This window comes from Nematostella vectensis, chromosome 8 (assembly GCF_932526225.1).
Source record: "Nematostella vectensis chromosome 8, jaNemVect1.1, whole genome shotgun sequence".
NCBI classification, from domain to species: domain Eukaryota; kingdom Metazoa; phylum Cnidaria; class Anthozoa; order Actiniaria; family Edwardsiidae; genus Nematostella; species Nematostella vectensis.
The window spans coordinates 319,029-333,772 of NC_064041.1; the positions used below are offsets into that span (position 1 = coordinate 319,029).

A 14,744-nucleotide genomic window follows, 5' to 3' on the forward strand; every position below is an offset into this window, starting at 1 on the left:
CGAGTGATATCCATGAGCTTGTGTATTTTAGCGACTGATATCCATGATCTTGTGTATTTTAGCGACTGATATCCATGAGCTTGTGTATTTTAGCGACTGATATCCATAAGCTTGTGTATTTTAGCGAGTGATATCCATGAGCTTGTGTATTTTAGCGAGTGATATCCATGAGCTTGTGTATTTTAGCGACTGATATCCATGAGCGTGTGTATTTTAGCGAGTGATATCCATGAGCTTGTGTATTTTAGCGACTGATATCCATGAGCTTGTGTATTTTAGCGAGTGATATCCATGAGCTTATGTATTTTAGCGAGTGATTATCCATGAGCGTGTGTATTTTAGCGAGTGATATCCATGAGCTTGTGTCTTTTAGCGACTGATATCCATGAGCTTGTGTATTTTAGCGACTGATATCCATGAGCTTGTGTATTTTAGCGAGTGATATCCATGAGCGTGTGTATTTTAGCGAGTGATATCCATGATCTTCTGTCTTTTAGCGACTGATATCCATGAGCTTGTGTATTTTAGCGAGTGATATCCATGAGCTTGTGTATTTTAGCCGGTGATATCCATGAGCTTGTGTATTTTAGCGACTGATATCCATGCGCTTGTGTATTTTAGCGACTGATATCCATGAGCTTGTGTATTTTAGCGAGTGATATCCATGAGCTTGTGTATTTTAGCGACTGATATCCATGAGCGTGTGTATTTTAGCGAGTGATATCCATGAGCTTGTGTATTTTAGCGACTGATATCCATGATCTTGTGTATTTTAGCGACTGATATCCATGAGCTTGTGTATTTTAGCGACTGATATCCATAAGCTTGTGTATTTTAGCGAGTGATATCTATGAGCTTGTGTATTTTAGCGAGTGATATCCATGAGCTTGTGTATTTTAGCGACTGATATCCATGAGCGTGTGTATTTTAGCGAGTGATATCCATGAGCTTGTGTATTTTAGCGACTGATATCCATGAGCTTGTGTATTTTAGCGAGTGATATCCATGAGCTTGTGTATTTTAGCGAGTGATTATCCATGAGCATGTGTATTTTAGCGAGTGATATCCATGAGCTTGTGTCTTTTAGCGACTGAAATCCATGAGCTTGTGTATTTTAGCGAGTGATGTCCATGAGCTTGTGTATTTTAGCGACTGATATCCATGAGCGTGTGTATTTTAGCGAGTGATATCCATGAGCTTGTGTATTTTAGCGACTGATATCCTTGAGCTTGTGTATTTTAGCGAGTCATATCCATGAGCTTGTGTATTTTAGCGAGTGATTATCCATGAGCATGTGTATTTTAGCGAGTGATATCCATAAGCTTGTGTCTTTTAGCGACTGATATCCATGAGCTTGTGTATTTTAGCGAGTGATATCCATGAGCTTGTGTATTTTAGCGACTGATATCCATGAGCTTGTGTATTTTAGCGACTGATATCCATGAGCTTGTGTATTTTAGCGAGTGATATCCATGAGCGTGTGTATTTTAGCGAGTGATATCCATGATCTTGTGTCTTTTAGCGACTGATATCCATGAGCTTGTGTATTTTAGCGAGTGATATCCATGAGCTTGTTTATTTTAGCCGGTGATATCCATGAGCTTGTGTATTTTAGAGACTGATATTCATGAGCTTGTGTATTTTAGCGACTGATATCCATGAGCTTGTGTATTTTAGCGAGTGATATCCATGAGCTTGTGTATTTTAGCGACTGATATCCATGAGCGTGTGTGTTTTAGCGAGTGATATCCATGAGCTTGTGTATTTTAGCGACTGATATCCATGATCTTGTGTATTTTAGCGACTGATATCCATGAGCTTGTGTATTTTAGCGACTGATTTCCATAAGCTTGTGTATTTTAGCGAGCGGAAAAGAGGGCAAACTGTATCTGGGTAGCGACTTCGACCCGAAAAGCAAGCGGCTTATTGCGCATGTGCAAGAGAGCACGTCGCCGATGAGACAAAGCGAGTAAGTAACCCTTGGAAGATAAGGTGGCTATATGGCATAACACCTCCCATTTAAATGACCACCACTGACCGCCTCACCCATCCTATTACTAACTGGCGCGGCCCATGCCTATTATACACGTTTTATGTCAATAAATGGTTTTCAATTTTTTATAAAAATAATGTTTCTAAATTTTGGAAACCTGTGATATTCTAAATTGCTAGGGTCTTGATCTTCACAACGTTCTTAATAGGTGTTTATGGAAACATCAATCAGGGAAAACACAGAACGCTCTTAATGAAACATTGTCGAAATCTCTTCCTCCCCTCTATGTAACGACAAACTTGTTGGTATTTATTTGAATAATAATGGTAATGATAATGATGATGATGATGATTATCGACTCTGTCAAATTTTCGTCTTTATAAGACTTCTTAAAGCATACTGAAGAAGATGTATCGTTACAAGCTTGCTTATAAGCTTATACATGTTATTAACTACTTACTAACCGAGAGTGAGGTCATGCCGAGAAATATCAAACTGGGGCTTTGGCGTATCGACCGAGGCTTTGCGAGAAACGCCGCTATGAACGAACGGTCGAGGTTAGTAAGTTATTTATTATATGGCTTTTCAAAATAGAAATGACAAGAAAACAAATCAACTTTCGCTTTCGCGTAATATCGATTATCGATCGATTTCAAAAAGGCGGGAAAACAAGAAACACTCGGGCGCTGCCAAATCAAAAATGTAAATGAGTGAAAAGATTCAACAACAAGTAACTGGACGACTTTTCGGGCTACTATTTGCACCTTTTGAAAGCTACAGGCTTTATCATAGGTGAAGTTGATCCAAACAATAACAAAGAAAGCTCAGATGTCAGTCTTCACGGCATTAATGGACTGTTTAGTTCTAAAACTCCACGGTATGTAGAGAACAAACTTTGGCCAATCGCTTTGTGCTGCTTTATGATTTGATAGCGGAGCCAGCGCGACCGTAGGAGCCCCATAGGTACAGAAATGGTCTATAACTAGGCGACTCAGTTTTTGTGGTCAATGACGTCATTGCCACAAGCTGCCAGCCGGCCGCGATCTGCCTCGACACAGGCCTCTAGAGCGCGCAAAACAATATGGCTCTCAAAAACACACGAAAACTGACTGCAGAAAAGCCAAGAATTGTCGAAAGAGAAGTGCTTGAAAAAAATCATTCGTGGGAATGCTAACCAGGGATATAAACTTGTCTAATTATGTGCAAAAGACTGTGTAAAAGCATGGTTGAAATTTTTGAAGAGTCAACTCTTGTGCTCGAGTCAAGGTCAGCTGAAATGTGAGAGTAAGCCAGAAGATAAAGAAAGAAAAAATAAGCTAATTTTATGGACACCTTCTCCGACAAGTGCTCCTATGTATTTGTTTTTGCACTGGTAGACGTAGGTAAGTTATTATTATTGTTATTATTGTATTAAAGTACTTAGCGGAACCGTCTTTCGGAGTTGTTTTGTTTTCAAACTTTGAACACCTTTTTCATTGTTGAATTTAATTTACTTTAAGGGTGTACTGACATTAGTGTTGCTCAGGAACGACGTTGCTACGCTGGTGGCGTTGAGCGCGCGCATATACATAACACGGAATTTGTCATTTCAAGCTTTCCTGAAGTAAAAGAGATAAAAATATGCGTTTCAAGCTCCCAAAAATTGACTTCAAGTTGATCTCAGCCTTTTCGGGTGATGATATTTCCAATGTTTTGTAAAAACGAAGATTCAGCGAAGATTTAGTCAAGCCAACCCTTTTTAAGCCAAAGTTTTCAATTTTCACTACCTGCGCGCGCTCATTTAAATTTCATCATGTGAGATATCAGTGTGTCTGAGTAGGCCGAATGAGCACGCGCGGGCTTTGTTTCACTTCCGGTTCTGTGTTTTCTAAAACTAAAGCTTTTTTTGTCGCCAAGTCGCCATTTCAAAACGCAATATTTTTTCTGTATTCCTTTTGGATTTAGTGTTAATCTAACAGGAACAAAAATTATATCAAATAATCTTGATTTCAGGACCTTTAAAAAATCAAAAAAAACACAATTACTTAATCATTTCTAAAACGCATGCTTGGCTTAATGCGCCCATCCCTCAATATTCATAAAACCTATTTAATATTTGTTTTCGAGCAATTTTACTTGAAGTATTTGGTTTTATCTGTATCTATGACGTCACATTATGAAGTCACTGGGTAACGTTAACATAATAGTCAGCACACTTGTGGTGGTCAACTTGGCAAATATCAGACCCTTATGACCCTCCACAAAGCTTTTATGCTATATTCAATTTTCCTTAGCAACAGATGTCAGTACACCCTTAAGTACTTACCTCAGGGAATAAGTATTCTAGGCTGTATTTATCAAATTCGATCTCTAAATCTGCCATTCACCATCTATCATAGGAAAATTATAACTACTATTCATGAATGAATTGAGTATAAGTTACTAGAGCTGTCAACTCTGTCACAAGATTTTGGACCTCATCATAAACCTAATTTTTGTGAGAATGTTCATACATTCTCTGTATTCATCCACATTGGCTCTCTTGTTTTTTTTTTTTTCACATATTTGCTGTATTTCATCCGATTTCACAAGATTTCTGTCCGAGTTTGGTTGACAGCTATGATATACTAGAAATAAAACCAAAAGTGATTTTTAATTCTTTTCAATGAATGATTGGTCAAATTCTTACAAAGATGAGCAAGGCTTAAATGAATTACTTGGGTAAACTCCAGCTTTCTTTGGAGAAAGAAATGGAGAAATGGTTTCCTAAAACCTTAAAGAAATTGAGAGCTGGTCTCCTAAAACCCTGTAATTTGTGAAAAACAACATACATTGGATAAACACTTGAAATTTAAAGCGACTATTCTGGAATTCTGTTTTGATTTTAAAAGAAGGTGCACATACATATTAGGACCTTGAGGATCTGTTATTACCTAAAAAACATGCCTTGTTTTTATACCACCTACAATATTTTCAATAACACTGGGTATCTCAATGTTTTCTTACAAACCTTAAAAAAGTTTTTTTTCTCATGGCACAATATAATGTGGTCCAAAAGTAAAATTCAGGTTTCATAGAAAGCCAAGACAGCTTTTTTGTAGAGGAGCAATGTGCTCAAAAGCAATGTTTTTTTCTCTCTGCAGCTTCTCCTATAAAAGCTTTCAACCTCTGGCTCATCAGATCATAGAGCTTTACGAAACAGCAACGTTCATACGTTCATTTTCTGTAATGGGAATCATTTTAGAAAATTTGAGTTGGGACTATTTTTAGTTTTAGGTTTTATAAATAATGTTTTTTTGTGGTATAATATTTGTATCCTATTTTTAGTTTTAGGTTTTATGAATTAGGTTTTTGTGGTATAATATTTGTATCGTAAGAAAATTACCAGTTTTTTCTTAAATGCTTTTCTCCAAACTTCTTCAGGTTAATCTCAGCCAGAGATTCTGAAATCAAGCTGATAGACACAAGCTGCTGGCTAAGAGGCATAACCCAGGGCAGGATGTACATATAAGGCATTGGTATTTAATGTAGGTCACCAAAAATAAACACATATAAAGTAACAAAAAGTAAGATAATATTTTAATGGAAAAATTGTTCTAAAAAAATGAACCAGAGTTATAAAAAGAGAAAAACCTAGTTTTTTTTTTCCAAGTTAGCCTGACAGGTTCTTGTATAATGTGTAGTTAGTGACATTTAGGCTATTTAGGTTCATAAATAGTCTCTTGCTATTACATGACTCATGGTAAAGTAATTGAGATTGAGTAAGTTAATCATAAAAAACAAAAACAGGTCTCCTATATGATCTCTTAAGATCATATTTAAAACTATTTAGAAATCAATTTTCCTATTTCAACCTATTTCAAATTATAGGCTAAATAGATGCTTATAAAAAGGATTCTAATTTGATAATTTTAGGTTAACAGGTTCATTCTAGGTTCTTATATGTGGTTCTTAACTGGATAATAAAATAATGTACTCAGAATTTGTTCAAATATGTCGGAGTGCTTTTAATCCACCCTTAGCAAAGTTACATTCTAAAGCACAATAGAGAAGGTTAATAAAGTTATTTTTCTAATATTTGAATTGCTTAAAACTTACACAAGCCCTATCTTTGCAAGTTAAGTAAAGTGATTTAAAAAAGTAAAAGGAATTGGGACAGTACAGGCAGGGAGTGAGTACTTTTACCTGAAATCCACTGTGATAGTGTCATTTGCTGATATACTTATTAATGTATAGGAATTTGACATGTATTTGTTTATTGTTTTTAATTTTGAAGAGTATAAAATAGCACCCAGTTTTTTTTGTGAGGAACTTTAATTGATCCTCATTTTATAATATGACCTCCCTTCACACCTGAAAGCCTTCCCTGTTAAAGCATAAATTTATTTTGCTAATTTTGCTGTATCAGTTGTCTATCAAGTATAGTTTAGTTAATGATATCCTTAGTAATGTCAATAAATACTTTTTTTACCTAGAAGAAAAAACATATTTGTTCTAGGTATTCCCTAGGAGGATTGGGAGGACACCTGTTAATAATAGTTGCAGTATTTATAGAACATGCAATCTTTATATGTTTTACATATGGTGCCTTTTTGTGGGTGGTGGAACATGATGCATAATTGAAAGTTCAGGGAAAGGGGGTTCTACACAAGTTTATGCTGAAAAAAAGTCATGCTGGCTCCGCTTTTAGGCAGTGCCTAAATCTATATTAGAAATATTGCATTTACAAATAACAGGCAGTGCTTATCTTAAAGAGACTTTTCTGGGTCTTTACACCCCTTGTTATTTATTCATTTTGTTTGTTTATCCGATATGACTTAAGCTTCGTATTTCTTGGCTATCGGTGGCGGCTAGTCATCTTATTGTTTTTTCTCTTAATTGTCAAAATTTTCATCTTCAATCTCTTCAGGATAATAAAACTCTGACTCAGAGTGCTCGTCCATTCCCATTTTTTTTTATGGCTTTGGTGTTTTGGTCGATTTTGTTTTAGCGAAATTCGTGCAACCCAACAAAGCAACACAAAAAAGCTCACAAAATGTCCCGCTCTAGATACGGAAAAAGACGGCCCGCCAACCAACCATTTCTGTTTATTCTGGGTGTTAGTATTCGCTACTCGAATGTTCGCTGTCGCTCATTTTGCAGTTTGAAGGTGGAAAAAAATTAAACAAACAGAAGATTGTGAATTTTTTTTTTTTTGAAGGGCAAAACGGAATTCCGTAATGCCCTCAGAGACGGGCCAAACTAGAATGTCACCACTACCAATTAGCCAATCACAGCGCGCGTACTATCGTAGCCATATAATAAAAGCTTGTAACGATTCACCTTCTTTAGTAAGCCTTGAAGAAGTCTCATTAAAGACGAAAATTGATAGAGTCGAATACCAGTTTTTGGTACATTGTTGGTATTTAATGTGTTATTGAGCTAAATCGATGTATTCCAGACTGACTGGCGTTAAGTCTGACCCGATCGACCTGATAGCTGGAGTTCCCTACTACATCCTAGCCCTGCACAAGGAGTCGACTGGCCCAGACCATCTGTCTGTTGGCATGACAACGCCAGATGGACAGGTCGACGCTCCAATCAGTGTACAGTATCTGTACAGACTTCCAGGTGATTCTCATCTAAGTAAAGCAAATCAACACAGGGTTAAACACACCCATTTCAAATAAGGTTAGAGAATCCATGTGCCGTAACCCGCAGTGGTCCATGAATTAAGTGCAAATAGCTGCATCCTGATCTTTTCAATCAATGTGAATGTTTGTAAGCACATGCCACAGCTAACCAAGGGCCATTTTACGCTGAATTGCCTTATTAATTGATAAACAAGCAATACAGGCTACAACACATGGATTCTCCGATTGCAACCTTGTCGTGTTAGCCTGCTTGAAGGCGTAATACCCGGTGTCTTTTGCAATGCGCTTTGTCGTGGCCGCCATCTTGTTTGGTACCGGGCGAGCTTGTAAGGAAAAAAATGAAACAACGCGTGCAGTAGAACCAGCTTATTCTACTCGCTCATTATGTAGTCCACGTTGGGGGAATTACAATTTGATCCCAATAATCAATGACCGACTGCTCGGCGGCTTCATCATCTCGAACAATCACAACCATTTCATTGCAAATGGACGATGTTTTCAAACAAGAGTCTTAATATGTAATGAAAATAAGACTCTGTCTTTCATCATTTAAAATCATGGGTTCTACGCTGATGTTTTGGTAACACAATAACTTTCACCTAAAATTTCCGAATAGGAATCCTTTGTTCTTCTTAGATTTCCTATCATACGGTCAGTCTCCGTCGCGTTTGCTGTAGTCCTGGTGCTTGTATAGTCTACCGCAATCTTCGTCCTCCTCGCCGCTTTACTCAAGCTCTCTCTTCTCGGAAGCGCTTTCAGTAACTCGAGTCTACCGCAATCTTCGTCCTCCTCGCCGCTTTACTCAAGCTCTCTCTTCTCGGAAGCGCTTTCAGTAACTCGAGTCTACCGCAATCTTCGTCCTCCTCGCCGCTTTACTCAAGCTCTCTCTTCTCGGAAGCGCTTTCAGTAACTCGAGTCTACCGCAATCTTCGTCCTCCTCGCCGCTTTACTCAAGCTCTCTCTTCTCGGAAGCGCTTTCAGTAACTCGAGTCTACCGCAATCTTCGTCCTCCTCGCCGCTTTACTCAAGCTCTTTCTTCTCGGAAGCGCTTTCAGTAACTTGTGGGGTTATAGGTGGAGCCACACCTCAGGGGTAAAACATTCTGCCTGAAAACGCGAAAAAAAAAAGTTCCGCGGTACCAACGGGTCCTTTCAAAGCTTTGAACAAACCTCGGGTAGATAAATATTTCTCTCTCTTGAATTTTCTGCATATAGTTGGGTTAATATATATTTAGGCACTGCCTAAAAGCGGAGCCAGCTTTATTGCGATTTTCATATGGAGAAACCTCGGGCAGTTTAAGGGTATGACACCTTAAAGAGTTTCTAAACTACGATTTATTTTAAGAATAAAAAAGAGATCCATAATAACAACTTTCACCTCCAGACTCTTAAGAAAAGTAGACAGAGGTGATCGTCACATCTTTTAGGGTATAACATTTTAAACAACTGCCATCCCTTAGGGTGTTGAAGGATTTTTTTCAATTTGGGTATAAAATTCGGCAAACTGCTATTCCTGAGAGGTTGTTTAACGTTTTTTCATGATTCTGTTATCTCCTAGGGTATAAAATTCGACCAATTGCTATTACTCAGGGGTGTTTAACATAATTTTTCTGATTCTGCTATCTCTTAGGGTTAAAAATTCCTTTAACCACACCTAATTTACTATCCATTAGGTTTAAAATTGATTTTGCTGGCGATCACCCCGTCTGTTTTTATCGAAGTCCCCCCAGGCTAGGGTTAGGGTTAGGGTATATATGCTGTAGAAAGACTAAAGAGTGATGTATATCAAGTGCTTTATACACCCCTCCCCCCACTCTTTCATACATGCAACTTGTTTGAAATGCACAGTCCAAGCTTTATTTGATCTTAGCTATTTTTACAACTGTAATGAAATGCAGACCTCCTCCCAATTACCACTTCTTTTGCAGCATAACAAAAAATATTGGCGATAGTACTTTTTATTAACAGTGCTCTAAGTGTGTAGCTTCATTTGATAGAAAACTGATTCTGAACATATATTTACTATTTTACATTTCTATAATAAAGATCAAGAGACATCAGCAGATGTTTACAGCAAGAGAGCCAAACATTTTGTACCTAAAAAATTCCATGATGAAAATTTTCAGCCAGTTTTTAAAACTTTTACTAAAATTCAGGTAACAGTTGCTGGAAGATGCAACTACAAATCTTTGTGAATACAAATATTTCAATTCGCTATCCTTCTCCTACTCCTGTCTAACAGTATCAGATTTGACAGCATCAATTCAGGAGGGGTAGTGGGGCTCAGATGGGGTTGACTGTCCTATTTTTAGGGTATATAATGCTACTAACTGCTATCTCTCACCTTAGCTTGTTGTTTCGGAGAACAATTTCGTATTTTAGCTATCATAAAGCTTTCTTCTCTGATTTTGCTCTGTAACATCTTAATGAAAATAGTAGTGCAGAGCCTCGACAATTCCCTGATAAATTCTGCCGGTTTTGTAGCCTTTTCCTTCATCTAAAATCAACTGCAATCGAGCCGATGACATTTTATTATTCCCAGCTTGTAAAAGTACAAAGCAGTCCCTTAGACAGATGTATTCTGCAAATTCTCATTTTCCGGTTTTCTCATGACCGGCTAATCAGTTGCATTTTCTCTATGAAACAATTTTCTTGTCAATTCTTCCCTGCCAACTTGTATTCTGTTGAATACGATCAGCGGCGTTGATCGTTTTATGTCAAAAGTCAGAATAGGCTTAGTTCCCCCCCTGCTTTTTCAAGTCTCCCCAGTTCTTGTTGGAGCTTGTCTATCATTGGTTTAGAGCGATCAATTAATTAGCTGGCCTGGTCGCATGAGCTGATCACGTGAGTGGTACAGATAGCTGACAGCGTGTGACATAACGTCATGTCCACAAATTTCGAGTCACCTAGTTTATGACCAATTTCTATACCTATGGGGCTCCGCGCGGGCTCCGCTAAAAAGCCACAGTCGCCGACAGTAGTATTTTAAGCTGTTTGGAAGTGTATCACATTTGCATAGCGCTATCGTTTCATATTATATATCATACCGTGTGCTAAAGCGATTCGTTCCGACCTTATTTCAATTGGCGTGACAAGTAATACATGTTTCACGCTGTTTGGACCAAGTGTGAGTTGTTACTCAGAATCAAAGCAACGCAATGGCGAACTCGTGGAATTTTTGTACAGAAAACATTAAGACTAGAATATGTCTAGGTGATGTATTTCACCACCCCCTGAATCGAGGGGATTGGGGGAATCGGAAAGGTTGGGGGCCATTGCTAACTCTCACCCAGTCATTCACTTTGTTTTATTAGAAATTACAGGGTCTGGGGTCAGGCCCCTAGATGAGAAAAAAAAATAGGGTTATTGGATATTCCTGCATATTAAAGAGATACAGGCTACCCTATTTTGCAGGGTTCTGGACATTAATTTTCTGGAATAACATTCCAATCGTTTGTTTAAAAAAAGGTCTGAAATTCTTGTTATTAGTCCTATTTATTCACGAAGTAGAAAATAAACATGGCATCTATAGGAATTAAAAGCAGTGGATTACTCCTTCCTTCAACTTGACAAAGCATGGCAAGACAATAATATCTGGGCAATTTCTGATTGTTGATCTTGGTACATGATGTTGCTGAGTGTATTTTTTCATTTTTAACTGCACTTGTTTTTCCCTCCTTTTAAGTTATTGCTGCTTGTAGCTCGTATGGTAAAGCATGAACAGAACAGATGAAGGCTGTGATGACTGAAGGATGTTTTTTGTCTTAACTTGAATTTGCTATATGTAAGATCATTTGCAAGTTCTTTAGAATTTCACTTTACTCTTAAATGTTGTACTGGGAATTCTTGGTTGAGTTTCATTTGATTCACAGGTCTAACAATTAACATGCAATTCCACTGCTTGAGAAGCTAAGAACCTAGAAAGAAGAGAAGGAGAAGGGTAACAATAAAATAATCTGAAGAATAATATTTTTAAGTATTCATATGAACTCTTAAAAGAGTTCATATGAAGAAATATGTTTACCTGCTTTGATGGGTCTAGATGTAAAATCATAAATAATTAACAAGCATTTACAAATTCTCTCCCAACGAATCCTAAAGTTTTATAACAATTACTGCTTATATTATTGACTTTACCTACGGTAATTGTCGATTTGATTTCGACGTGAAGAGTTTCAAATCTGCCCCGGCGAGAGTAAGGCACTTCACATTGGCTTTTGTATTCACGAATGTGGACTTGGTGTGTTTCTCTTTCATCAGCAGCGTAGATAACCATGATTTTTTTTAAGATTCGACGCCCAAATGAATTTCTTGAAGTAGAACAACTCACAACTCACAAGATTTACAACAATTAATTCAAAATGGCGACTAGAGATACAACAAGACAGCTGTTTTGATTCGCTCTCTGTACGGTTTTTAAAAAGTACACACTTCACGATTGGCTAAAAGAGTCACAGCCCCATAATCCATAGGGAACGTGTAAAATAAGACGGCTGTTTTTATTCGCTCTTTGTACGGTTTTAAAGTAAACACTTTTCGATTGGGCAATATATTGACCAATCATTCTTTATAATCAAAGTGTCCACACCACCGCCGCCACTTGAGGTAAATTTACGTGGTTATTCCCAAAACTCGTGTTCCACGAGTAAAAAGCATAGTTTTCCGGCGTTTTTCACTCCCCTCTCGCCTCCCCAGCTCTCGCGCGGCCAGAACAAAACAAGATGGCGCCCAAAACTCTGCGCATGGCGAAAAACCCCGAATAGCTGCCTTACCTTTCATGTTAACATCTGTTGCAATTATTTGTTTTATTTTATTAGTTACCAAGATAAACTCGACCACTCTTCGGCACTTGGCCGAGAAGAAGGCAAAGGAGATAGCAGAGAAAACAATACACGAACAGCTAACGCGTCTGCGCATGACCAATAAACCTCCCTTTTCCTTGCTCTACCAATCACAACACGAGTTTGTCTCATTTTTGGCGGACACTGAAGTGATCGTAGAGATCGCTGAGAAAGTTCGTATGAGGTTTACAAAAGGGACGTCTGTAAAAGTGAGACGTGACACTTTAATCAAGCAGCTAGAAGATTTGGTTATCCTTGACTTGACCTCGGGCTCCGCGTTTGCCGCTTTTATTGTTAGGGAATGGAGGATTGATTTGACCGTTAAAGAGTTTGAAAGAAACAGGATGCCAGCAGGTTATATGTGCCTGCAAGCAACTAACACTTTCAACAGCGGTCCTTTGACCTGTTTGCCTCCTTGCTACATACCTTGCCCAACAGCGACGGCAACACCATCAACAACGGCAACTACACCAGCAAAAACAACGTCAGCAACAACTAAACCAGTAATGACACCGACAACACCAGCACCAATGACCCTGCCACCCATCTCCCCTATAGACCCCCCTAGGACTCAACCCCCACCCATCTTCCCTATAGACCCCCCTAGGACGCAACCCCCACCCATCCCCCCTATAGACCCCCCCAGGACTCAACCCCCACCCATCCCCCCTATAGACCCCCCCAGGACTCAACCCCCACCAATCCCCCCTATAGACCCCCCTAGGACTCAACCCCCACCCATCTTTCCCCAACCCACAACACCAGCCCCGACAAAATGTCAAGTCATCAATACAAAGGAAACCGGCGAAGTCAGCAATAAGATGATTCTTCTCCAGGATGAAGTACTTTGTCCGACTTCACCTTCACCCGTCACGTGTCCCCCCTGCCCAGCCTCATCTGGGTGCCTGGTTGCTGCGGCAACCGGTAATTTAACGGTCACGCTAGTGCCGCCCTCGTGTCCGCCATGCCCACCTCCGGTCATCTGCCCAAAGGCGCCAAAAAGCACACCGCAATCTAGTAAGCTATAAAGCGCATCTATTTCTACTCTTGTTTGCTTTACATCTCTTATGGAGCGATCAAAATTTGGTTTCTTTCTGTTAAATAGACTTATGGCAAACTAGACGTTTTTGCCTTTTTGACGTTTTTGCTTTTTTTTTTTTTTTGCACTCTGCAAAGGAGTCCCTGCTTAGTAGAGATTGCTAACTAGCTGTTTATATGTCTACACAGTAGGACTTTTATATGTTTATATGTCTATACAGTAGGACTTAAATCGAAATGATTCGTGTTTTAGTGTGTCCACCCGGCCATCTTGAGGTACATGCCGGTAACTCGCCACCCGGAAGCTGTTGCAAATTCCCGTTTGTTTACAAAGGAATCACCATGCATCGATGCACAAGAGAAGAGAAAAACTTCCGATGGTGCGCCACCACGCAAGACTACGACAAAGATAAGAAATGGGGATTTTGTCCGCGTGAGTACACAATTACATCAACACCAAAACCAACACCAAACACCATTATCATCATCACCAAGACCAACACCATTATCATCATCACCAAGACCAACGCCATTATCATCATCACCAAGACCAATACCATTATCATCTTAAACATCGTAAAGACCAACAGCAGTATTATCGTCATCATCAACATCGTCATCGTCATCACCAAGACCAAAACCAACACCATTATCACCAACATTGTCATCGTCTTCAGCAAGACAAACATCATCATTATCACCAACAACAACAAGAACAATAAAATCATCATCATCATTATCATCACTAACAACACCATTTTCATCGTTATTATTATCGCCACAACGCCAGCGACAATATCATAATCATAATCATCTCGACTACTACACCATTATCACAAACATCGCTACGCCCATCATCGTCACTTTTACTGTCACCCATTTTAATTACCTACATTATACTACATGTTCCTTCTCTTATCAGAGTGCTTCATCGGTTCCGGGGGGACAAGCAGTGGGTACTGTTGTCACTTTCCCTTTGTGTTTGGCGGCAAACTGCACGCCACTTGTGTGAATGATACGAAAGGGAAGCCCTGGTGCTCAGTCACCTATAACCTCGACCTGGACGGACTCTGGACCTACTGTCCTGGTAGGTAGAATCCAATAAGGGGCAGTGCGAGTGATTGAGCGAGTTAGAGAGTGGAATAACGAGTAAGTAAAACATGAGAGTGAGCTAGCTTTATAGATTATAAGTATCAAACAAACCAAGCAATCAAACTTTCCCCAAAGTCCGAATCACTACCCAAACGAGGCGGCCACGAAA

General features: G+C 39.0%; 1 protein-coding gene and 2 long non-coding RNA genes across 4 annotated transcripts in view; 2 read left to right on the plus strand and 1 right to left on the minus strand.

Moving 5' to 3' along the window:
• LOC116607202 overlaps positions 1-14,744 on the plus strand; it is a 29,931-nt gene that overhangs the window by 12,273 nt on the left and 2,914 nt on the right. Inside the window, exons 8-13 of one of the 2 annotated variants that reach the window (XM_048731477.1) lie at positions 1,864-1,969; positions 7,413-7,582; positions 12,422-12,948; positions 13,282-13,462; positions 13,737-13,916; positions 14,406-14,570. In XM_048731477.1, coding sequence (XP_048587434.1) covers positions 1,864-1,969; positions 7,413-7,582; positions 12,422-12,948; positions 13,282-13,462; positions 13,737-13,916; positions 14,406-14,570 — 1,329 coding nt within the window. Of the gene's footprint in view, positions 1-1,863; positions 1,970-7,412; positions 7,583-12,421; positions 13,463-13,736; positions 13,917-14,405; positions 14,571-14,744 lie in introns of both variants that reach the window. The other variant, XM_048731476.1, reaches the window with a different exon arrangement.
• On the plus strand, positions 2,346-6,446 carry LOC125570200. The gene is made up of 2 exons (XR_007312563.1): positions 2,346-3,375; positions 5,396-6,446. It is a non-coding gene; the product is annotated as an uncharacterized LOC125570200 (long non-coding RNA).
• Positions 11,081-12,129, minus strand: LOC116607199. The gene is made up of 2 exons (XR_004292249.2): positions 11,742-12,129; positions 11,081-11,521 (listed from the first exon to the last, which is right to left on the minus strand). It is a non-coding gene; the product is annotated as an uncharacterized LOC116607199 (long non-coding RNA).